This window comes from Lutzomyia longipalpis, chromosome 2 (assembly GCF_024334085.1).
Source record: "Lutzomyia longipalpis isolate SR_M1_2022 chromosome 2, ASM2433408v1".
Classification (NCBI taxonomy): domain Eukaryota; kingdom Metazoa; phylum Arthropoda; class Insecta; order Diptera; family Psychodidae; genus Lutzomyia; species Lutzomyia longipalpis.
This window is the reverse complement of record NC_074708.1, coordinates 1,776,972-1,801,948: the sequence shown is the minus strand read 5'-3', so window position 1 is coordinate 1,801,948 and position 24,977 is coordinate 1,776,972. Positions and strand designations below refer to the sequence as shown.

Here is a 24,977-nt window from a genome sequence, read left to right as displayed (position 1 = left end):
GTTGGGACATCTCAATACAGGAGAAAAATGTTTCTTCTTCTGAGTTTCTTTGCCGTGTGTGAAAATGGATTAAAGTCGACTGAAAAAGTAAAAATTTTCCCATTTATACCAATTTTATCACAAAAAAACTTCTTCCAAATTGCAAATAGACATCCCAATTGCAATTTTGCAATTTAGGGTGGGTGAAATTTGAGGTAAAAGTGCACACAAAACGCGTGGAAAAGTTTGCTTGACAATTTTCCCCACTACAATGAGATTTTTCTCTCGAGATTTATTAATTATTTTACGCTTCTACCCCACATATTAATCTCCCTTTACCATCAATGATGTCCACATTGCCCATTGTGCGGGGGGAAAACCGGAAATTGGCAGAAAAACACGCAGAAAATGTATTTGCGTCCTTTAAAATTTGGAAAATAGGTTATATCGAATTCTTCTTCTTCTTCACTACATTATATATATGTACATATAAAACAAAATTCGCGTGAAAAATCCAAAAAGCTAATTTTTCCTGCAAAAAGAAATTTTAATTTGTTTTTTAGACTTAATAGTATATTTAGAAGATTTTAGGGGAGATTTTGAAGGAAAATTCGTGCGTGAAAATTAGTGATGAATGCATAATTCAATGAAATCAAAGTGCGTCATGAAAATCGTGTGACGCAAAATAGGTCCAAATGGAAGAAAAAAATGTGAAAGATTGGATTTTTTTTGACAAAAATTTTCATTTCTAAATTAATAATTCAAATTCTTTCTCTCTTTTCTGTTCTTTTGCAGATTTTTATGAATGCCTGAGTGAATTTGCTGGTTTATGAATGTTTTGAATGCAAGAGAGAGAGAGAGAGAGAGAGTTGAAAAATATCCAGGAAGAGAGAATATTGTGGCTACTAAAAGAGGAGGCATCCCAACAGCTTTTGTTTCTTCAATCTTCTTATGGGTTAGAAGAACTTTGGTGTGCATAGAAGAAGAACTTGCAGGCATTAAACACACACTTTAAGGGCAGTATAGCGGGGAAGTGGAAGAGCTAAGGAGGCGCAGGAAGAGAAAGAAGGAAGGAAGAGGGATTTGATTGGGAAGAAAGAACAAAAAAATGGCAAATATGAGCTTCGAGGAGGCACGGAAGTTGTTGAATTTCAACGAGAAGCTGGACATTGGTTTGCTGGATAATATTGTTGAGAGCCTATATACCAGCCAAGGGGAGCAATTGCGTATGGCACAGGAAGTGTTGACAACGCTCAAGGAGCACCCGGATGCATGGACACGTGTCGATACGATACTGGAGTACTCACAGAATCAACAAACCAAATACTATGCACTCCAAATTCTCGAGGAAGTCATCAAGACACGCTGGAAGATCCTACCGCGCAATCAGTGCGAAGGTATTAAAAAATACGTCGTGGGGCTGATTATAAAGACATCGTCGGACCCCGCTGTGATGGAGGCGAATAAGGTGTACTTGAATAAGCTCAATATAATCCTCGTGCAGATCCTCAAGCGAGAATGGCCTAAGAATTGGGAATCATTCATTGGTGACATTGTGGGGGCATCCAAGACAAATGAGAGTCTGTGTCAGAATAACATGCAAATCCTCAAATTACTCAGTGAGGAGGTCTTTGACTTCAGCTCGGGGCAAATTACGCAGACAAAGGCGAAGCACCTCAAGGATACCATGTGCTCAGAATTCTCCCAAATATTCCAGCTGTGCTCCTTTGTGCTCGAGGGCTCCCTCAATGCACCCCTAATTGCGGCAACGCTGGAAACACTGCTGCGCTTCCTCAATTGGATTCCCTATGGGTATATCTTTGAGACAAAATTGGTATCGACACTCATCAATAAATTCCTGTCTGTGCCAATGTTCCGGAATGTCACGCTGAAATGCCTGTCGGAAATTGCGGGGATCACCGTGGACAACTACCGGCACATCTACATTGAAATGTTCGAGCAAACAGTGGAGCAATTTAGCGCCATCATCAATCCCATCACAAATATGAATCACATTTACTACAACGGCTCAGATGCTGAGCAGAATTTCATCCAAAATCTCGCCATGTTCCTGTGCACCTTCCTCAAGGGGCATGGGCCACTTGTTGAGAACAATACAGCATCATTCAATAAAGCCCTCCACTACCTCCTTCTCATCTCCGAGGTGGAAGATGTGGAGATTTTCAAAATTTGCCTTGAGTACTGGAATAGCTTGGCGTCTGCGCTGTACAAGGAAATGCCATATCAGGGACCCTTTCGCATTGGCACCCCGTCGCGACGCAGCATCTACGCCGATACACTGTCAAAGGTGCGCTGCATCATGATCTACCGCATGGCAAAGCCCGAGGAGGTGCTCGTGGTTGAAAATGAAAATGGGGAAGTTGTGCGTGAATTCATGAAGGATACAAATGCAATTAATTTGTACAAGAGTATGCGTGAGACCCTTGTCTACCTTACCCACTTGGATTACGTGGATACCGAAACGATTATGATCTCACGATTAATGGAGCAAGTCAACGGGACGGAGTTTTCATGGAAAAATCTCAATACACTGTGTTGGGCCATTGGATCAATCTCGGGTGCTTTCCACGAAGAGGATGAGAAGCGTTTCCTCGTCACCGTAATCAAGGAATTGCTGGGGTTGTGTGAGCAAAAAAAGGGTAAAGATAACAAGGCCATAATTGCATCGAATATCATGTACGTCGTTGGGCAGTACCCGAGATTCCTCAGGGCACACTGGAAATTCCTCAAGACAGTCGTGAATAAATTATTTGAATTTATGCACGAGACTCACGACGGCGTGCAAGATATGGCGTGTGATACCTTCATTAAAATTGCCCTCAAATGTCGCCGGCACTTTGTTACAATGCAAGCCAATGAAGCTTGTACGTTCATTGATGAAATTCTCGGATCGATGAGTACCATTATGTGCGATCTTCAGCCGCATCAGGTAAGTTACAAATTTCCTTTTTTTTTTTAATTATTCTTTAATAAAAAAAAAACTTTAAAAAGAAAGTAAAAAAAATATTAAGAATTTCGTAATATTGTGAAAATTTTACACACTAAAAAGAAATCCCATAAAATTTACGGAATTGGCATTTTACGGTATTTCTGTAGTAAATGTCTTAAGTTTTTTTTTTTTTACTAAAGTTTATAATAAAACTAAGGGCTATATTCAGCGTAAAAAATCTTTTACTTTTATCGTAGAAGTCGTCAAAAGAATTTTTTAAGATAAAAATTATTTTACGCAGTAATACCGATTTTTTTAAAAATTTTTAGAAAATTGTGAAGAATTTATCAAATGTATGCAGAATTGATTTGTCCAATATTTATACGGATTTCTAACCTAACATTTTTACCATTACATTCAATGGGAGTGAATGAGACAAAATCAAAATTGTACTATTTATGTGAATATCTTAGGTTAGAAATCCGTGTAAATAACTCAATACTTTTTTTTTGAAGTTGAATTAACCTACTAATTTTCAGAGTTAAATTTACTATTTTCTAGGCTTTTCATTCTCAAACTGAGCCTCTTTTTTTATGACTAAAAACCCGATATTTTAATTTCCTTTTTTCGCAAATTATCATAATATTTCCGAAGATTTGAATATTTTTATTCAGATAAAACACCCTTTAGATAGAAAATTGAATTTATCAAGATAAGTTAGAGTTGGATTGATTGTAATGTATGTCGGTTTAGAAAAAAAGTCAAATTGGCCGCTATTACCGGTTTTGTCCTCCATGTGTTAAACGCTTTACGAAGAAAATAAATTATTTTCCTCAATTTAAAGTAAATTAGTCTTCGAAATGACTAAAAATTTGACTTATTTTACTGTAATTTTTATGAAAAATTTAAAAATTAAAAAACTAAATAAATTAGGTTTTTTTTTGCAAAATAAAATTAAATACTAAGAATTTTTTAAGTTAATTGTAAACTTTTAGGAAGTTCATGCTGATGTTACGTTTTTTTGTTAAAAAGTAATTTTTTTTTCGGGAAATTTAGTAGGAAATTTACTAAAATTAATTTTATTGTGTAAAGAATGACGTCATAATACATTGAAAAATTAAAATTTGTTGTTTTTTCTTCTGCAGGTTCATACATTCTATGAAGCCGTGGGATATATGATTTCGGCACAGGCGGATTGTGTAGCGCAGGAGGCACTAATTGAGAAGTACATGATGCTACCGAATCAGGTGTGGGATGAAATAATATCGCAGGCATCGAAGAATGTGGATTACCTGAAGGATATGTCGGCCGTGAAGCAATTGGGTAGTATTTTGAAGACAAATGTGCGTGCGTGCAAGGCACTTGGGCATGTGTATGTGACACAGCTGGGTCGCATCTACCTTGATATGTTGAATGTGTACAAAATAATGTCGGAGAACATAAGTCAGGCCATTGCATTGAATGGTGTGAATGTGACGAATCAGCCGTTAATTAAGGAAATGAATGTCGTTACAAAGGAAACCCTCACGCTAATTTCCGAATGGATAAGCAAATCGTGCGATCCGCAATTGGTGATGGATAACTTCATACCGCCACTGCTTGAGGCTGTCCTGTTGGATTATCAACGTACCAAAGTGCCAACGGCAAGGGAGCCCAAGGTATTGAGTACAATGGCATCAATTGTGAATAAGCTGCAGGGCAGGATAACACCACATGTGCCGAAGATTCTCGATGCTGTGTTTGAATGCACATTGGATATGATTAAGGATAACCTGGAGGACTATCCGCAGCATCGTACCAATTTCTATGATTTGCTCAATGCTGTCAATGCGCACTGTTTTGAGGCATTCTTAAACATACCACCTGCCCAATTTCGTCTTGTCTTTGACTCCATTGTATGGGCATTTAAGCACACGATGAGGAATGTGGCGGAAAATGGATTAAATATTCTCTATCAGGTAAAATTATTATTATTATTTTTTGTTTGCAAAGGATGAAATTCACTAATCAAACAAACTTAAATTTTCTAAGAGATTCCTTTAAAAAAATTTAGGATTTTTAATTTTTCTTAAGCGAAACTTAAGATTTTTTAAGTAAATCGTATACTAAATTCACATTTTTTTCAATGGTTTTTTCTGGTCACTCTAGGGCATAAAATATTCATAAAAATCATTAAAAATATACATTTTGCTCGATTTATTTAAGAGTTCTTAAATCTTAAATCTCAAGTGAACTTAAAGAATTTTAAGAAAATTTAAAGAATCTTAAGAGAATTTCAAGAATCTTAAGAAAATTTAATGAACCTTAAGAGAACTTAAAGAATCTTAAGAGAACTTAAAAAATCTCAAGAGAACTTAAAGAATTTTAAGAAAACTTTAAGGAACTTAAAAAAAACTTAAAGAATCTTAAGAGAACTTAAAGAATCTTAAGAAAACTCTAATAATCTTAAAAAGATTGAAAGGAACTTAAGAAAACTTAAACAATCTTCACAGAATATAAAGAATCTTAAGAGAACTGAAAGAATCTTAAAAAAAAAACTTGAATAATCTTAACAAGACTTAAAGGAACTTAAACAATTTTAAGAGAATTTAAGGAATCTTCAGAAAACTTTATGGAACTTAAGAGAATTCAAAAAATCTTAAGAGAATTCAAGAAATCTTCAGAAAACTTAAAGTAACTTAAGAGAATTCAAGAAATCTTAAGAGAATTTAAGGAATCTTCAGAAAACTTTAAGGAACTTAAGAGAATTCAAGAAATCTTAAGAGAATTCAAGAAATCTTAAGAGAATTTAAGAAATCTTCAGAAAACTTAAAGGAACTTAAGAGAATTCAAGAAATCTTAAGAGAATTTAAGGAATCTTCATAAAACTTAAAGGAACTTAAAAAAAAAACTTTAAGAAATTTTAGAAAACTTAAAGAATTTTATGAAAATTTTAAGAAACGTAAATGAACTAAGAGTTTTCTAACGAAACTTAATAGAACTTTAAGGAATTTAAATAAAACTTAAAGAATCTTAAGAAAACTTTAAGAAACTTAGGGAGAAATTCACTACTAGGCGGGCTTAAAAATTTAAGTCGGTTTTAAGGTTTTAGGTCAGTTTCTTTAAAAGTCTGACCTAAAATTTTTAAATCGGTCTTGAAATTTTTAAGTTAGATTATCTTTTCAATTTTTTTAAGTTCCAAAAAGTGTATCTGACGATCTCCAAACATAAAAATTTGTAAAATTTATTGAAAAATATGCAATTTGTTAATCTGATTTACAAATTTTAGGATCGACTTACAAATTTAAGAACTTTTTATTAATTTTCCTTTTTCTCTCTTCTTAGATGCTCGTCAATTTATCATCCCACCCGCAAGCAGCTCAAAGTTTCTATCAAACCTACTTCACGGATATCCTCACGCAAATTTTTGCCGTTGTCACGGATACATCGCATACGGCAAATCTGTTAATGCACGCCCAAATTCTCGCATATATGTTCACATTGGTGGAAACGGATCAGATTACCGTGAATTTGGGTCCAATTGCCAACAATACTCTCTATGTGCAGGAGTACGTGGCGTCATTGCTGAAGAATGCATTTGCCCATTTGACCGCTAATCAGATTAAAGTCTTCGTCACGGGACTTTTCAATTTGGACCGAGATGTTTCAGCATTTAAGGAGCATTTGAGAGATTTCCTAGTTCAAATTCGGGTGAGTTTTTTCTTTCTTTTTAAATTAACAAGAAGGAAATAAATTAAAATTTCTTCATGAATTTATTTGTTTTTTTTTTTGCAGGAGGTAACTGGTGAGGATGATTCTGATTTATTCTTGGAGGAACGTGAGAATGCATTGCGATTGGCGCAAGAGGATAAGCGACGCACACAAATGTCCGTGCCTGGTCTACTGAATCCGCACGAAATGCAAGATATGCAAGATCTATAATAGAAGCGGGAAAAAAATAACAATTAAGTGCGGGGGATGAGATAAAAAAAAAGAAATGGCACCATTAATTTACATAAAAGAGAGAGAGAGCGTAATTCAGTGTGAACGATTGAGCGGGTTAGTTCTTTTTTTTTTTAGAGAGATTTGTATTGAAATTATCACTACAATTTACAATTTTACATGCATTAATTAAAATTTTCATCGAATGGTAAATGAGAGACATCAGAGACATAATATTGTTTAATGTTGTAAAACTCAAAAGAAAAGAAAAGAAAAAAAGAAGAAATGATGGTGTTGTAAATGAAAAAAAAGAATCGATTTGTCAGGAAAACATTAAAGAAAAAAACATAAAATTATTGAATATTGACTTAATAAAAAAAGGCGAAAATGGGTTAATAAAAAACAACAGAATGATTTGATAAAATGAAAATTAGACACCAATTTTTTTTCTTAGAACATTAAGCAGTAGCATCATCATTTAATATAAAAGAAAAAACAATGTATAATAATGGATAATTGAGATAAAAACGACAAAATGAAATTTAAATAAATAAAATAAAAATGATTTTACATAATACTACTATAGGTAAAAATAAAAAAAAAATGTATTTCGTACAGCAACAGAAAATCCATTTTAGAGTGTGTGAGGTATGTTGAAAAAAAAATTAAACAAGAATAAAAGTAAATGAAAATAAGAACAATTTAGAATTTAAATCTTTGCATAAAATCTCATTGAGAAAGCGTATTATGTTTGCTGTTATTTGAAAGAGAGAGAGAGAGAGAAAACGTAAAAAAAAAGTGGTGAGAATTTGGGAGTGAGATTCTGAATGATGCGGGGGACTTAATAAGTTTCTATGTTTGAGTATATTCATAAGAAAAAAATATAACAATTAAAAAAATAATGAGAAAAGATAGAATGTAGAAAAAAAAACATTTTATGATGAAAATTTGAAAAAAAAAAAGAAGTGTAAGTGTCATAGTACGAAATTTCTTTTTTTTTTGCCTTTAAATCCCATTCATCTGTATAAAAAAAAGATTATCTTCTTTTTAAAATTTGCGCGCCTTTAAACATGTTATTTTTTCTCTTTTATTTGAGATAATTGAAAAAGGTTTTTTTTTTTTTTAATTTCAGTAAAAACTATTTTTACATTTTACAAATTCTCAAGTTTTTACCTTCACTTTATTTTTTTTTTTAATATTAATTAAAATATTTTTACTACCTACATTATTTAAAGAAAAAATAAAAGAATAAATAGAGAAAAAAAAGATGAATAATGCTGATTTATTATGAAATGAGTTCAATGGGAAACGATTTTTCAATTAATGTATGATTTTGTATGATGGAAATAAAATTTGCAAAAATTGAAAGAATGATTTTTTTCTTTATAATTCCTTATTCTGATGAAGAAATTCTTTGCTGGAAAGTTTCTTCTTGAGTTTTTCTAAATCTGAATAAACTGTTTGAGAAACTGCTCAGTTTAAATTATTGTTAGACTTTTTCTTTACCGGTTTTTAATTTATTTTGTTCAAATTGTTATCCAACAGAACCTGAAGAAGACCCAAAACGTTGGACGAAACGTTGTTATGTGATAAATAAATAACACCTGAAAACTGAAGACTGCGTTCGAATTTCTTTGCATACAACATATCCAGTCGTTAATCTAAATCATCACTGCTTTTGGTCGTAAACCGTGCCCTCCCACACTACAGAATAACCTTTTTTAAGCTAGACTATAGCTTTCTTCAAACTAGGTTTAAGTTTTTAAAGTCTTTCTTAAGATTTTTAAGCAAGGCCTTTGTTGTAGAGTAGACTTAAGTTTTTTTTAAGGTCTTAAGGTTAGATCAGACTAAACTGAGGCTAAATGCTTCTTAAAAGTCTGACCTAAAGGAACTAAGGTTCGGCTTAAAAAAATAACAGGTTTAATAAACGGCTTAGCTTTCTTAAGCCAGGCTTAAGTTTTTAAGTCAACCTTACATGCTTGGTTTAAGTAACCTTGAGATTGGCTTAAAACACTCATGCCGATCTCTTATGTTAAATAATTTCACGAAAAAAGCAAAACTTACAAACAAATACTGACTTAAACTTTTTAAATAATTACCTAAAAAAACATTCTAAATAAAAAAATCATATTAAAAAATTTTTCATTGCCTATCGAGAGATCGACGTAGTTTTTAGTATTTCGAACACTTGAAAATTAATGTAGGTAGGTAAAATCTCCGTCGGGTAAAATCTTCTTGTCCTTGTTCCATCGTGCACCAGCAGCAGGAGATTTCCTCCTTAATTCTTATTAATGCTCAAAAATGTCCCTAAAGAGTTCTTTGAAAGTTTCTTTTTTTTGGCTTACCTTCATCGCTACATATCTTGAAATCATCCTGATACCGATAAATCAACCATTAGCAGAAAAATAAAAAAAAATATGAGATAAAAGAAATAAAAAGAAAGAATAATTCATCAGGTAAATCTTTATTTATTTTTGTTTTTATTAATATTATCAATCCAATTTAATTAATTATAATGTACCTTTCTTCTCACATTCATTGCAGAACTTGCAAATTATAACCTCCTCCCTCGCATGAGAACATCACTTAAAAGTACAAAAGGAAAACTTTAAGAATTATTCCATTCTGTGAACGCTAAGAATTGAGCGACAAAAACTGTTGAATGTGATAATTGTCAGAAATTCATGCTTTATTAGTTATTTTTGACAAAAAATATCTGAATAGTTTTGTTTTAAGCTTTTCAAAGAAATAAAACAATAATACAAATAATTTAATTATTTTTAATTCTCTTCATCACTCTTTGCAACATAATTTGCGTCATTTACACGTTTATGTGGATTAAATTAATAAAGAATTCTGTCTACAACAGCAAATCGAAAGAATTGACACATATTTATTTATTTTTTCTAGAACATGTGTTATTGTGCTTTGGAGAAAAGAAATAAAATTTTTAAATGAGGAAAACACACGGAAAATTTATAATAAATATGTACTACCTAGTTACTTATTTTTCTTTAAACCTGAATTGAGAATTTTTATAAGTTTACAAAAACGAAAGAAGTTACAATTTCAATGTTTTCAAGCGCACATATTTCAATATTTCCGGACATATTCTTTCGTAATTTATGACAATTAATTAATGCTGCATAAAATGTGAAAATGTATAAACCAATCTAGCTCTTCACAGAAAAGTATCGACTGCAGAAAACGGATCGTAAAACCGAATTCATTTGGCTTAGGGAACAGTAGTATCATACTGGACGCGATGGTGGTTTCCGATTGAGAGGTGGTGGTGGTGGCGGAGCAACTCTCATGCGCGGAACTGCAGGCTCATGAACTGATTCCGGTACTATTTGCCCATTATTCCCATCGAGATCATCATCATCATCGTCATCTTCGGACGTCAGGGAGTTCCCCTCCGACGGAGACGGTGACTGCGACAACGGAGACAGTGTCTCTTCCTCCTGCAACATCGTACGGAACTCTTGGATGGATTTATTGAGTGCCCAGAGTTGTGAGAGAAGCGACAAATCCAACTGACGGAGGTCAATCTGAAGCAACAAAAAAAAGATTTTTTTTGCATTAGAAAAAAAATCTAAAAATTCATTAAAATGCTCTTATATTGAATAAAATGAGATGGCAAAGGAAGGCAACTGAAACAGGTATATTCTACGTTCATTGTTGGGTCTTTTACCTCGCTGAATAACGTGTATATGCACGTATTATATTATAAATGTATGTTTATGAAAGAAAATTCACTGTCTTTATTGTTGATTCAACAACAATTGCGTCTCGGAATTAAATTTTTACCTCCAACTTTTGTACCTTTTTTCCAACATAAACACACCAAAGAAAGGAAAAAAAAGCGCAATAGCTAATGGGAGATAGAAGAATCATTATAGGTATGTACCTGCAGCATACATAGCCATACATACATATAAGCACCTTGATTATTATTCCAAATGCTTGAGCATGTATTTGTTTTGAGGCAAAATTTTCTTCGTGACTTGATTTCTTTGTTATGACCTATTTTATGTCCAATAACTTGCTGACATGAACCTACCTTTTCTACAACAATAACTATCCAACCATTTCCACCAAATGCGTCAATTAGATCTTCACTGGTGAGGGCGTTTTGTGGTTTTCATTTTCTTTTAAATGATTTTAATGTGCTCTTATGCATATAGGAGAGACTGGGGCATATTACGAAGGTTGTCATCTAAAGAGTCTTTCTTTAAATTTTAGGACAGTTCAGATTTTTCTACAATCTGTATAAGAGGTAAAATGTAATAACTTACAAGCTACTTTTAGAAAAAAATTCATTTCGATTTGATCACCAGAAATGAAGTTATTATAAAAAAAATGAAAAAAGTTTCTGTTTTCTTTTTCCCGTGAAAACACCCACAATTTACATTTTATTGAGCAATCTTAATGCCTAAGAAAAACAAATAAGAACTTTGAGTTGCTAAAACACGATTATTTTGTTTAAAGCTCCTTCCTACATGAAGGTCTTCAGAAGACGCTTAAATTCTAACCTCAAAAAAAAAATCATTTAATATAGTTCAAAAATCCACTAAAAAAATAATTTTCGCTTTAAAATTAATAAAAAACTTCTTAGGGTGTAACAAGATGTCAATAAAAGCTCATTTAATCAAAAGAATTTGTTTATTTTGCGAAAAATTCCATGAGGTCAGTTAAATAAATAATAAGACTTAAACGTTAAGGCAAGAAATGTCAATCGTTTGAAAAAAAAAACCTTTTATTAGTGATGGAAAAGAAGCCTCAAACGTTAGAAAAGGTATGTCAAAACTCAAAAAAAGAAACGTTAAAGTTTACAAAAGAACTGTCAAAATTTTCAAAATTGTCTAAACGTTTTTTTTTCTAGCCCCAGTCTCCACTATTTTAAAAAAAAATCTCACGTAAAATTTTAGCATGGTATTTTTTTCTTTAATTTCATTTTTTTTTCTCCTGTCTTTGAATGCTACTCGGAATATTTCTTTTTACTTAAGCATAGAATACTATTTCTTATGTACTATTACACATAACATTATTATATTTTCCTTCCGTAAGATAATTGCACTTTACTCGTACATGTATATGTATGTAATTTTTTCTCACTTTATGTTGATTTCTCTGAAATCAGTTACAATTTATTTCTCATTACCATTTCTTGCCGTTGAAATACTGTTGTGAGAAGTAAAATTTCTTTGTGGGGGATGGGGGGAAGATATGTATCTTAATATGTATATATACATTTATCGTGTCTTCATCACTGATTATATTTTCTAATTTTGTACAATATTAGTTTAAAACTTTTTATTCATTTGCTTCATTTTTAAATTAATTTTTTCCCAAAAAAATCATTTAATTTTATTTTTCTCTCTCTTTAAACGATCAATGTTTAATAGAGTTCCGTGTTATAAATTTTGCATGTAGAAACTTATATAAATTATAATTATCCCTGACTTTGGTCCATCAAAAAAAAGATTTGATAATTCCACCACACGTAAAAATTACCTTCATTTGAAACTCTCGATGTTTTTTTTGTGATAAAAAAAAACATTTGAAGTTTCTTTTAATAAACGATCAAGAGTTCGCGAGATGTTCGTGATAAAAATCTCTGAGTAAAGAGGGAAAAGTCATATATTTTGTGCTGCTGTGTGGCATGACAATTTAAATCATTCATAATAATTATGTTCCAATACACCGTCGCATACAATCTAATGCAATTATTTGTAATTTATTTATTATGCTTCTGTGTAGGTAAAAAAACATCTTAGAGCAATTTATTAAAAAATTTCAATTTCATATCACTTTCCTGTCTGTGTCTGTTGCATTAATGAAGACGATGAGAAATGATCATCACTGCATTTGTGAAGATTTTCTTCTTTTACTCTGATGATTCTTCGGTTTATTTATAGGTGAAAAAACATTTTAACATACCCTATTTCTCAATTGAGGAAGTGACCTGCCTCAAAAATAATCTCAAATGAAACATACTCTCTTATAAACCTACATAATTTCGCAACTTAATCGGCAATTTGTACCATATATACTTAGCATTATTTACCTACATCCGTGAAAATGCGTGCTTCCTCACGTTGTAAAATGCATACAAATTTCGACATAGAAAAAATACGGCTTAACATGCATAACATTTCTTATTTTAAGTAATATACCTACATCTCTATATGTAGTTCTACTTGAATGATTTTGTCAAATAAACTCTGATGGAGAAGGTCACGCTTTAAGGTTGAAAAATAAAATGTTAAATTCAATCAAGATTGAAATTGAAATCATCAAAAGAATTTTCCCTACAGGTACAGATTTAAAAAAAGTGAATTAAATTACCTTTCCAACGATACTCTATTCATCAAAATCGGTGCACTAGCGGCCGAGATGCAAGGGGTCAAAGTGAAAAATTGTGAAATGTTGAAAAAAGGATTTTTCACCTAGGTTTACCAAAATGGCTGTCAAAAATTAACGGGTTGACTGATTTTCAAAAATTTACCAGATTTGAAAAGGTGAGAAATGTACCTTTCCAAAACTGGCAAATTTTTGAAAATCGGTTGACCACAACCGAAGAAATAGCCATTTGAAATTTGCTTTCAAAAATACCCCAATTTTGCTTTCCCGGAAACTTTTTGAGGGTAGTGCATGTCTCAACATCTCTGACTAACTTTGTTCCAGTTCATCTTGAATGATTTCTTTTTTTTTTTTTCAAGTGAATCCTGCTTTACTACTTAAATGTTTATGCTAGTCAGGTGTTTTAAATTTTCTTCTTAAAAGAAGCACGTTCAACTTACATTCAGATGTCTCTCTTTCTGTCTCTTATTTAAAATAAAACAATTTGTTTATTTTTTATGCAATCGTCCCATTTCACGATGTTTTCTCTTCAACACAAAAAAAAAGACATATACTCTGCTTATTTGCTCATCAATATACCCACCATTGTGCACATATTAAATTGTCTTACATCCTATTTAGAGAATTAAAAAAAAAGATCTATTCAAAAAGACCATCAAAGCGTCAAATGAATGGAATTTTGTAAACATTTATTGTTAAAGAGATAGCAAAATTGAGCATTTTTGTACATTTTCATACATTATTGCGAATGTGGTGGATGGTCAATATCACCTTCTTCATTATATGAACGTACAAACATATAGGTATGCGAATATGACATTTGGGTGGTTATGGTGAAAGTGTTAAATACCATCATTTAGAGACCTAATCACCATTTAATATGAATTTATTTTTGCAACATGGTAAGAGATTTTATCTTATACGCATTGGTACACATTTGCATTTATCAGTAGAGCTTCTAATTTATAAGACTCATCTACATATTTAACCATCCCTTGGCATTTATCTGAATAAAAATATTCGGATGATTCTCAAAAAAATCAAAATATTCAGTAAATAAACAACCCTTAGCCTTTAATCTTATGTAAATGTATAGAATAAGAGTTGAAAACACAACGATACTAAATTCAAGCCCAAAAAGTACTAAATTCTTGCATAGAAAGTACTAAATTCAACCTGAAAAAAATGTAATTCGATTTTAAGCCCCAAAAATTCTTATATTGAGGAGCAAAACCATAGAAAGTACTAAATTTAAGTTTAAAAAAATAAAGTACTAAATATAAGCTTAAAAGTACTATGTGAGATTTTTAATATTTTCTTTTTCAATTGCTCAAAAAATTATACAACAGTAGTTTTTCATCTTATAGTGCTCATCTTGCATGCAGCAGAGTATCTCAATCATATTGGTTGCACCATCGCATCTCTTGTGCATTCACAATAAACTTATAGATAGATTTTTCATAACACACTTTTTTCTCATTTCTCTACATATTCACCAGATGAGATAATAAGAATGAAATGTTGAGTAACTAATTGAAATGATTCTTTTAGAGAGAAAATATATGTATGTAATTATATTTAACGGTAATTATTACAGAGATAAGGATCCGCTCTTACTTTAGAGTCTCAATAAGAGTCTTGGAGCATAATGACCTTATTTCCCCATTTTGATTCAATTAAATATCCAAATATTCAAAAAGCTAAATAAATTCCTAACATTTAACCACTAACTGATGGCAGAATTTGCAGAACTACAGTCAGACAAAAAAGAGTATTAATTAAAAAGAATTCTTTAAATTTTTCCTCAATTCTTTTGTGATATCTTAATAAAATCATTCTCTGTGAAATAAACTAAAAAAAAGAAACAGAATAAAATAAGTAAAATATTCACTTTCCTACCTTAAGCTTCGCATATTTGCGCAATTTTCATTTTATTTGAAAAGAAAAAGAGTGTCGACACATCTCTTAAATGCAAAGAGAGAAAAAATAAACAATACACACAGAATAAGAAACTTTTTATGCTACATATGCAGCATATATATTTCTGCTTGATCCAAAGCTAATTTGTATAGCGTGATGGATTTTGCGAAAAAAAAGCACTTTTAATTAATTACATACACACCACTTGAGACACGTGGGTATAAAATTCACAATGTATGAGCCATAATAAGTCTCAATGGAGAATAAAATATAATGCATTATTATTTAAATCCCATACTACGACACAATATAGAAGTAAGACTTTACGGTATAATGTACCTACATATATATTTTTTTAAGTATGGTATCGTAAGAGAGTTATGTGGTCTTTCTAGACAAAAATAGACGAAGAAACTGCCATCATGTCTTGCAATTCAATCAAATATGTGTCAATAGATACAACATATACGAGTTTACTGGATCTCATGGCCTCAAGCGAATGAGGATGAATAAGAAGAAAAAAAAAACCTATAAGAAGAAGCACCTCAATCGATCACACCCAAGAAGTCATTTTATTAACGGAAAACTTTTTTTTTCTCACTGCCTTAAGATTAGCTTAAACATTGACCGTTCATTCCTCAAAAGAAGTTTTTTTTGCATTTAAAAATTATTAATTAAGCCAAAAATCTATAAATTCTCTCTTAATTTCCTTAATCCAATGTCAATCTCCTCAGTTAACATTGCTCGCATTTATGTAATTATTTTCTTGGCGTGTGAAAAAAAACACGAGAAACACTGAAGCTAAGAATTTACCAACCGGAACGCATTGTACCTATATATGTATATAATTTTAGCCATCATCAGGGAGCTTGAGTATAGGGAGACACAAAACACAGACACTCTGAGAATCTCCCACTGTGTTTCAAAATTAATTGTTTATAATGATGAGAACTGTCGTGAAAAAAAGACTTTATCACCTCCCTATCGCTTCACTACTACAAGGAGTAATCACCATGTTAAAGTTATCATTTTTGTTCACATTGCGGAACAATAGTTGGCACACAGGAAGAGTATAAAGGGAGATCATTATGGCAAAAGAAAAATAAATGCAAAGAAAGACTCGTAACATCAATTGGAATTGTTCCAATAAAGACATCTTATTCTTATGTACGCAGAAATGTGAATTGAATTAGGCAATTATTTTCTTCAATCAATCTTTTTGCTAAATTTTAAAAGCCATTTCAAAGCGCAATAAAGATAAGAAATTTCTAATAATCATCACAAATTGGCTTGTATTCTATATCTTATCAAGCATACCAATTGGTCTTCAATCAATTTAAAATAGAATTTCATCATCCAGAAGAAAATACCCAAAACCTAACATAAATCAAATTTTATTACAAAAATAATTCCATATTTAATTATTTTCTATTTTTCATTTTCAAAAAATTATTAAGAACTACATACATACGCATGTACGAGGACCTTGAAATGTAGAAAGACATGAAATTAATTCGCAGACAAAATAACTATTATCATCAACATCACCGACCGTGAAGTTATTTCATCATTAAACCCATAATTTGCAACACAAGATTTGTTTTTAATATCATGAATTTCTTTGATTAAGTGCATGTTTTTTTTCTTTAATTATTTGAACCCTTGTCTGATTTCATTAGCCCCGGTCTCCCTTAACAAAAATTTAATTTTTATGCAATAGAAAGCCTTTAATTAAAAAAAGAAAAGAATGTTTTAACCTTTATAAAGATTTTGTAAGAAACAAGGAGTGTTTATCAGCCGACTGTTTTGACTGTTTTGGCGAGTAATTCGAAGATTAGAGAATAATCACAATATTTCCAAAGATCTAAATATTCGGAATATTCTCATTTCCAACTAAAATTTAGTACTTCTTCAGCTTGAATTTACTACTTTTCAAGTTCTTTTCAGGATTGAATTTAGTATACTTATTCGGCTTCAGTTAGAATTTACGACCTATATTTCTGGCTAGAATTTAGTATGTTTTCAAATAGAATTTAGTACTTTTAATTATTGAATATACTTCCTAAGAATAAATTTAAAAAAATATACTAAAATCTTGCCGAAGTTATAAATTCAAGCGGAAAAAAACTAAACTCTAGCATAAAACATAGTAAAATTCTAGCTAAACACCTTACTGAGTTCTAGCTCAAAAAGTATACTGAATACAATGGAGACAAGTACTAAATTTACGCCTTTAATGTACTAAATTGATTTAATTATCAAATTCTTGACGGAACCTTTGCAGAATGTTTTTTGTAGGAGTATTTTTCTCCTTCCGGGGGCGACAAGATATTGGGTGCGGGTCTAAAAGAAACGAATCTTTTCCCAAAGCTTTCGGCGTTTCACCACGCCTTTCTCAGTGGTACTAAAGAGTGAGGAAAGCGTGAAAAAAAAAAGCTTTTTGGGAAAAGATTCATTTCTTATAGGCCCGTACCCAATATCTTGACGCCCCCGGAAGGAGAAAAAATACTACAAAAAACATTCTGTACTAAATTGAATTTCACTTTTTTGACTGGAATTTAGTACCTACTGTTTAGGCTTTAGTTCCTTAGTCTATACCGATTTATTTTTATTCAGATAAACACCCCTTTGTAAAAAACTTCTAATCTGTTCTTAATCTCCTACTAAAACAGTTTTCCATACCTTCTAATCTCAAAGTTTTCATTTTACGTAGTACGTGCTTCAAGGCATTTCACAACATATTCTATGAATCTCCATTTTTTTTATATTTACTTCTACATACGTCTATATAGATATTTAAATATGTATATTTACACATATATACATAGTTGGCGGAAAATTCAGTATTATATTCCACTTTTCACTCAATACAAAACTCCAAGTATATGAGAGAAATAACTACCAAAGTCTTGTTTAAAAAAAAGCCTAGGATTGTTGTTTTTCTTTCTTTCTAAGTATTTCTGTTAAGTGAAATATTCATGGGAAACATTGGGCTTATATTGATACAATAAATCTCACGGAATTGCATTTTATGCAAGAAAGAGAGAAGGTTTTACTTCTCAACATTATATCTATGCGCAAGCAAAACCTCAAGGTCGATTTAGGTTTTCTTTTTCCTTAATTTTCTCTCAATGTGCTAATTTTCTTATTTTATTATATATGTAGGTACATACATAGATAAGTGTGTTACCTTGATGTATGTATATAAAACTAACTAAATTTTAAGATAATCAATATTCATTGTAGGTATTAGAAAAAAAAGACAAAAATACCAAATTTTCATTAAAAAAAAAAAGGAGAAATAAAACGAGTGGGTAACCATGAAGCGTAATTTGCGTACCTCTACTAATAACTAAAATATTCTCACAAATAATCATAAAATGATGAATTTCTCTCTTTTCGTAATCTCACCAATTTGGTATGCAACACACAAACACACGCGGAAAAAATCATCAAAAATATTTTCTAAAAAATTTTATGCAAAATATACCTCATATACAGGTATTGTACATATAGATATGCAACATACACCAATGAGCGGAAAATTTCCCGCTGTATAATAATTGGAGATTGTCCATCCATGATCTCATCTTTCGAGTTCATTTAGCGGAATCTTAGCTTCGTATTTTATGGAATGTGCAAGATGTAGGCAAAAAAGTGGCGGCAAGTGACATAAAATTTGTCCACACCACATTTCGCTGTGTTACATAAAATGGCAGCAGAATATGCCATGATGTTGTTGATTGCTGAAGGCAGATTTGTGTAAATGTATGTATGTAGGGGGACTCACCATTTCTCTTCGCAGAATATCTAACTGTGTGTCCAATGTGGACTTTCTGCTGTCCACCGGTGAGATGTCCAAATGCTGGGCAGCACCTGAGGTGGAATCATCACCTAATGAGGGATTGTTGCTATTTGGGGTTGATGTTGCTGTTGTCGGGGTACCCCTAGTTGATGTAGACGTTGCCTTAAGTCCACCACCGAGGCATTCATTTTGGTAGAGACGCTGCTGTGCAGCTGTTAAGTCGAATCCACTCAAACTCTTTGGTAGAGGCGGCAACCCCGGCAGTGACATGTTGATACTGCAGAAAAACATCAACAACGAAAAAAAAAACGAGGAAATCATTATAGCGCACAATTCCATCATCAAGACACAAAGTTTCTTTCGCGCTATAGAGTGGAGACAAAGAACAATTTGTTGGGTAAGAGATTTAGAAGAACAACAAAAAAAAAACAGTAAAGTTCTTACAGCATTGTTCTTGTGAGATTTCCCCTCAGTCAACTTTCTGACTGTGAGAGTAAATCGTGATCACAAAATAGTATTATACATCCATTCTAATGGAACTTTATGCTCACTGAACAGCAACAATTCTATCAGACACCAACCTATGTTACGTACAGATTAAAAATTTCTCCAAGCAGAACCCATATAGAAGGGTCTTCCTTATAAGCAATTCTTCTCTCTTTTTATTCTGGGATTCTTTTTCAAGAATACTAAATCATAATAATTTTAAAACATGTAATAAATTCAAAGAATACTTTTAATACGACGTATATATAGATTGAAATGAATGCAAATCAGTTAAATTAAAATTTCTGAAGGCGTTGTGAGCACAATAGTTCGTTTGATTGATAAATCAATAAATTAATTCTATTGCAATACATTGCAATAAAATTATTCTAATAATTGCAAATGGCAAATTAATTTATGTGGAATTCTCCAAAAAGGAGGTACACAAGGGGAGTTTATCTGAACATAATTATTTAGATCTATTCGCTAATATTTAGATGATATGCCAAAAAAAAAGCCTAAAAAAATATTTATTTCAAGCCTCATAAGGACTAAATTCAAACCGAATAGTAATTTTATCCTTAATCATGAGAAATTTAAGCCTAAAAGACATTAAATTGAAGCATAAAAATTTTTTTTAGTCCTTAAAGAAGCAGAGATTGAGGAACAAAACTTTATATAAAAATTATTAAAGCCTAAAAAAATGGCTTAATTCCAACAGAAAATAAGTAATTTAATGCTAAAAAAGTAGTAAATTGAACCCAAAAAATACTAAATTTAAACTAAAAATTTCTAAATACGTTTTTGGATTTTTTTTCGGTTTTGAGTTTTTCGATTCCGCCTAATAAACACCTTCTTGACATTTTTTTTCCTTGTTGGGACGAATTTTTTTTTATAATTACTTGTTCATCTGTACACTCAATATAGCAAAACTGCATGATGTTATTTGCACAAGTTGGTGGTAAACAGGAAGATTTTCTCTTACAGACGTCACCTCTCGCTCAATGTACCACACATACACACAGAGTATTTTGAACGTTTGATGGCAATAAATAATCCCGAACAAGAAATGCCATCAACAAAGTTAATTCCTATTATACAAAAAAGCGTCATTTCCTTAAAATGATCATTTTTATTTAAAATTCTTCCCCCTCCCGCTTCTTCTTGTTTCTTTAACGAAATGTTATGGCAGAAGATGCGGCATCGTGTCTTTGAAAAGACAAAAAAGAAAGAAAGAGAGAGAGAGAGAGATCAACATTAATTTTGTTGACCAGAAAAATGATGTCGCCTTCACAAATTACAATTCAGTTTCACCCAATCTGTTTTTTGGGTAATTTGACAAGTTTTGTTGAACTCTTTTCGTTTTTACATAAGAGATGGAGGAGAAGCATCTCCTTCTCATGTTATTTACGTCACTGTGTGTGATTTAATCAATTTAGCTACACAGTATACACTGATTTGAATCAATCTCTGCGCAAACACCTCCAGAGTAAATCACACTGAATTGTGCTTTGTTGGTAGGGTTACCACCTCTAGGGGTTTCACCCGAGACTTCAGGTTTCGGGGTATAATCTCCGGGCTGCGGGTTTAGGATGATATTCTCCGGGTCTCACGATTTTAATTTTTTTTCCTTAATTTTTGGCAGTATCAAAAAACTAAAAAAACGGAAATTGAATAGACCCTGTAATTTAGGAAGTTTCGATTTTTTTTTAACTAAAGAAAAATCGTCTTAAGTCAGATCTGATTTTTTCTAAACCAGAATAAACTTCCTCAAGATAGACTATAGCTTTCTTCAAACTAGGTTTAAGTTTTTAAAGTCAGTTCTAAGATTTTTAAGCAAGACCTTTGTTATAGACAGTAAGGTCAGGCTTTAAAGGTTTCAAGGTCAGACCACGGTGAACTGAAGCCGAATTCGCCTTAAAAGTCTGACCTAAAGGAACTAAGGTTCGACTTAACAGAATGCCTAGTTTAATAAACAGCTTAGCTTTTTTTTCTCAAGTCAGACTTAAATGTTTTAATAGTTAAAACAGGCTAGATTTATAATACACTTAACCCTAACTCAGCATGACTTAGGAAACTTAAGCTCAGCTAATAAAACTGAAGCCTGGCTTAAGTAAAAAGCGAAATTTATAAACAAAAACCAAAAAATTTTTTTATATAAAAAAATCTAAATAAAACAAATTTTATATAAAAAAATTAATTAATTAAAAATTAATTAAATTTATCGAGAGATCGATGTAATTTTTGGTATTACGGACATTTAAAAATTTAAGGGGGGAATGTAGGTAAAATCTCCTGGTGTACTCAACATTAAGGCTTAACGTAACTATTTTTATTCAATTGCCAACAAAATGTTATTACCGTTCTTCATTATCCCTAATGCTATCCCAGGATTCACCGACACCTGAAGATGTATCATCTGGTCGTTCTTCATCCTCCATGCCCGAATCCTCAAGACTAATGTGACAACTCGTCAATACCACAGCTTTCCCATTGTCACCAACTTCTACCCAATCTGAGGTTCTAATACGCGATCTCTGGGTACCATTTGGTGAGGAATCCGTTGATCTGTCAATGGATTGGCGTTTTTTGCGTATTGGTGTAATTGGTGGAAATTTTTCCTTCCTCATTGCTGTAAGTTCGGCAATTAACATTTCATGGAAGGCAACTTTCTTTTCCACAGGAATGGTATCTTCGTGACTCTGTTGCCCTTCTAATGCGGCCGAAACCCCATCATTCCCCAGCTGGTCTGGCCCCTTCCCCTCATCTCGTCGTACTTCAATACAATTTATGCTATTATCATTTATGATTATCTCCGTCTTTTCCGTTGCTACTAATTCTTGCACCGACTTTATCTCAATACAATTGCTGTTCTCTTCATGGAGCATCATTGCCCTATTTATCACTACTACCTCTTCATCGCTATTCGCTATCTGCTGAACCGGAAGAATCTCCGCGATGCTATCGGATGAAATCATTTCATCTGGGAGTTTTTGTGCACCTGATTCATTGTAAATTCTCTTTGAGCGCACAACCGATGGGGATTTGGTATACATTTCTAACTGAATGGGCTTGAGGTTCTCCTTCGTTGCTTCGGTAGTTGAATGTACTTTGCCATTCATAATGACAACCTTTTTGCTGGGATCACTGATGGCAAAAGTCCCGCCATTTTGATGGCCATTGAGCTGCTTATTCACCAATTTCTCATCAGCTATGCAACCACTCGATGGGGATTTGTAGACAAGAGTCCTTCCGGGGGTATCCTTAACAATTACACCTGATTGCGACTTGGTGAGCCTTGTGTGTGCAACAACTGCAGCACTCGGCCTTGGTGGTACGGGTGGACCTGGCTTTCGTGATTTCATCTTTTTACTAACTACTTCACTGGACAATACGTCGCGTAAACTATTCTCCTCGTCTCCACCATGAATCCCTCCACAATCTCGTGACTCACACTTCATTTAAATATTCTGCGCTCTCAGCATTATACATTTATATATGTACAAGAACACGTCACCTTTTGCTGTTGTATTTTATTTTTTCTTTTCACTTCTATCATTTACCACACCAAACCACTCTTTAAGGTGAAGAAAAAAAACTACTTTGTCGCCTCTTTCTTGATGGGTTGCATTGAAGCACAATACATTTAATTTAATTTGCAAGCAAACACTTTTTTCTTCAAATAAGAAAATTCATTTTCCTGATCATCCAAAAGAGATTTTGTATGTTTGTTCCGGAAACTTTTCCTAATGAGATTTTCACTGTGAAAATTTGTGGAATTTCATTCCCAGACTTTTACAACTACACAGGTATAATTTCTGTAAATTTTATTTAAAAGTCTTCGGCGACTTTACACCGTGTTTCACCCAGCAACATTCCCGATTGCAAGCTAAACGACAACTAAAGTAGTGAGTATTGTTTGAAGCAACTCGAGGCCACCGAAGGTAGTTCGTATTATATGACTTGAAGGTGTATTGAATTCTCACATTCTCCGCGAATAACATTTATTACAGAGTGACTCAAAAGAAAACAAATAAGTTTTCTTTTTTAAATCTTAAAGCATCGATCTTGGATTCTTTAAAATAATTACTAAAAGTAGAATTCCCTTAATGGAAATAGAGATCTTTTTAAGCAATATTATTGTCTTGTTTTAAATATCTATTAGGCTTTTTTGTAGGCTTTTAGTTAATGTCTGAGAAAATGCGTCTTTTATGTACGATCCAATGGATCCAATGGAATTTTTGTGAAGGAGTCGCGCAATATCACTTTCCTCGTCATTTGCATGCATCAAAGTTTTATAAAAAAAAAGATAGGAGAGGGGAAAATGTATGTTGTATGACACAAGAAAGTGAGTATATGTGTATGAGATGTTTTTATGCAAATCTTAAGCATAACAAAATTTTCCTTCAAGTTACAAATTAATCTATTTCTTGTGCAAATTCAGTTAATTTACAAAATTCTCTAAAGAACTATTTTTCTTAAACTTTAAAGGATTTAATTAGTAATGCATTGGTGAAGATGAGGGAAGTACTTACCAGCTTTGATTGATGAAAATCACTATAATATTCCTCTTACTGGGGGAGGTAATCCTAGGTTACGGCACTAGTCACAAGTACTATCAGCTAAAGTTTATCTGCACTTGTGAATGTTGGAGCAGATTTATTTTTCTTGTCTTTGTCACAACTTTTAGGGAGTTTATACTTCTCTAACTTTCATTAAACACGTAATTGGGAGATTTAGAGAAAGAAAACAGGACACAAGGATATCAGGATTCAACACTTCTGCCTACTTTTCATTGAACTTCCAACTCTGACGGCACATGGGGCACTGTTGGGTGATGGGTTGTGAATTGAGCCACTTGACAATGCAGTGCATGTGGAAGCAATGCGAGCAGGCGCCCCATACGAGTGGGCAGTCGTCTCCCGGAAGTGAGCACTCAGGGCAGCAATTTTCAAAGGCCATCCGGCAGATGCCACAATTCTCATCATTTGCAATCCATCGCCATGTCGCAACACCTGTCCAGTCTACAATAAAAAAACATTAAAGTTATTTATATTCTCTGGAGGAAAATTGAAAGTAAATAATTCGGGACGTAGAAATTATCAAAACAGACAAAACAATGGCGGTGACTTTCTCTTTGTTTTTCTCAAGTTTTTCCAAAGCATCGCAGTACTTACTTTTAATTGTAACTCGCATTCTTACAGCACTAATCGATTCACAATGAAAAATTCAGCATACTTCCATTCATTTCCACACGATTTTATTTATCTTTTCTGCTAAATTGTTTTTGTGAAGTTTACCAAAAAAAATATTGCATGAAATAACATAACCTCAATTCATGGCAGTACTCCGGTGATAGTGTTGCCATAGTTTATCTCTTTACAACATTGGTGCGCCATCTGGAATTGAAGTTTTTGCAAAAAATAAATGGATAAGCTATTCACTTTGTGATTCTCGTCATTTAACACCTGACTATGTAGCCTTTGTTCATTAGGGAAAGAAATCTAAAAAGCCACAGTAGAATAATTTTCATTGAATTTACATCATCGG

At 32.4% G+C, this 24,977-nt stretch overlaps 2 protein-coding genes across 5 annotated transcripts; one reads left to right on the top strand and one right to left on the bottom strand.

Annotated features, from left to right (window-relative positions):
* LOC129788529 (exportin-1) lies at nt 1-8,218 on the top strand. 2 transcript variants are annotated; one of them, XM_055824666.1, is made up of 5 exons: nt 1-87; nt 775-2,929; nt 4,075-4,887; nt 6,254-6,619; nt 6,704-8,218. In XM_055824666.1, the coding sequence occupies exons 2-5, from the start codon at nt 1,088-1,090 to the stop codon at nt 6,848-6,850; spliced, it is 3,168 nt and encodes a 1,055-aa protein (XP_055680641.1). In that variant the 5' UTR covers nt 1-87; nt 775-1,087; the 3' UTR covers nt 6,851-8,218. The 2 variants fall into 2 exon arrangements, with proteins under 2 accessions (XP_055680641.1, XP_055680642.1); XM_055824667.1 differs by having other exon boundaries at nt 14-194.
* A 1,080-nt stretch (nt 8,219-9,298) lies between these two features.
* On the bottom strand, nt 9,299-24,779 carry LOC129788536 (leucine repeat adapter protein 25-like). 3 transcript variants are annotated; one of them, XM_055824693.1, is made up of 3 exons: nt 23,963-24,203; nt 18,927-19,218; nt 9,299-10,401 (listed from the first exon to the last, which is right to left on the bottom strand). In XM_055824693.1, the coding sequence occupies exons 2-3, from the start codon at nt 19,209-19,211 to the stop codon at nt 10,102-10,104; spliced, it is 585 nt and encodes a 194-aa protein (XP_055680668.1). In that variant the 5' UTR covers nt 19,212-19,218; nt 23,963-24,203; the 3' UTR covers nt 9,299-10,101. The 3 variants fall into 3 exon arrangements, 2 of the variants coding, with proteins under 2 accessions (XP_055680668.1, XP_055680667.1); XM_055824692.1 differs by lacking the exon at nt 23,963-24,203 and adding an exon at nt 21,789-23,339; XR_008750372.1 differs by lacking the exon at nt 18,927-19,218 and adding an exon at nt 24,605-24,779 and having other exon boundaries at nt 10,294-10,401; nt 23,963-24,451.
* Nucleotides 24,780-24,977: the final 198 nt, after the last annotated feature.

Excerpts from the sequence above, each read along its gene's own strand:
- LOC129788529 (XM_055824666.1), top strand. The coding sequence starts at position 1,088 with ATGGCAAATATGAGCTTCGAGGAGGCACGGAAGTTGTTGAATTTCAAC. Across the intron at positions 4,888-6,253 it reads GATTAAATATTCTCTATCAG|ATGCTCGTCAATTTATCATC; the intron begins GTAAAATTATTA and ends CTCTCTTCTTAG. Across the intron at positions 6,620-6,703 it reads ATTTCCTAGTTCAAATTCGG|GAGGTAACTGGTGAGGATGA; the intron begins GTGAGTTTTTTC and ends TTTTTTTTGCAG.
- LOC129788536 (XM_055824692.1), bottom strand. The coding sequence starts at position 22,888 with ATGAAGTGTGAGTCACGAGATTGTGGAGGGATTCATGGTGGAGACGAG. Across the intron at positions 19,219-21,788 it reads ATTAGGGATAATGAAGAACG|TATCAACATGTCACTGCCGG; the intron begins GTAATAACATTT and ends GTTTTTCTGCAG. Across the intron at positions 10,402-18,926 it reads ATATTCTGCGAAGAGAAATG|ATTGACCTCCGTCAGTTGGA; the intron begins GTGAGTCCCCCT and ends TTGTTGCTTCAG.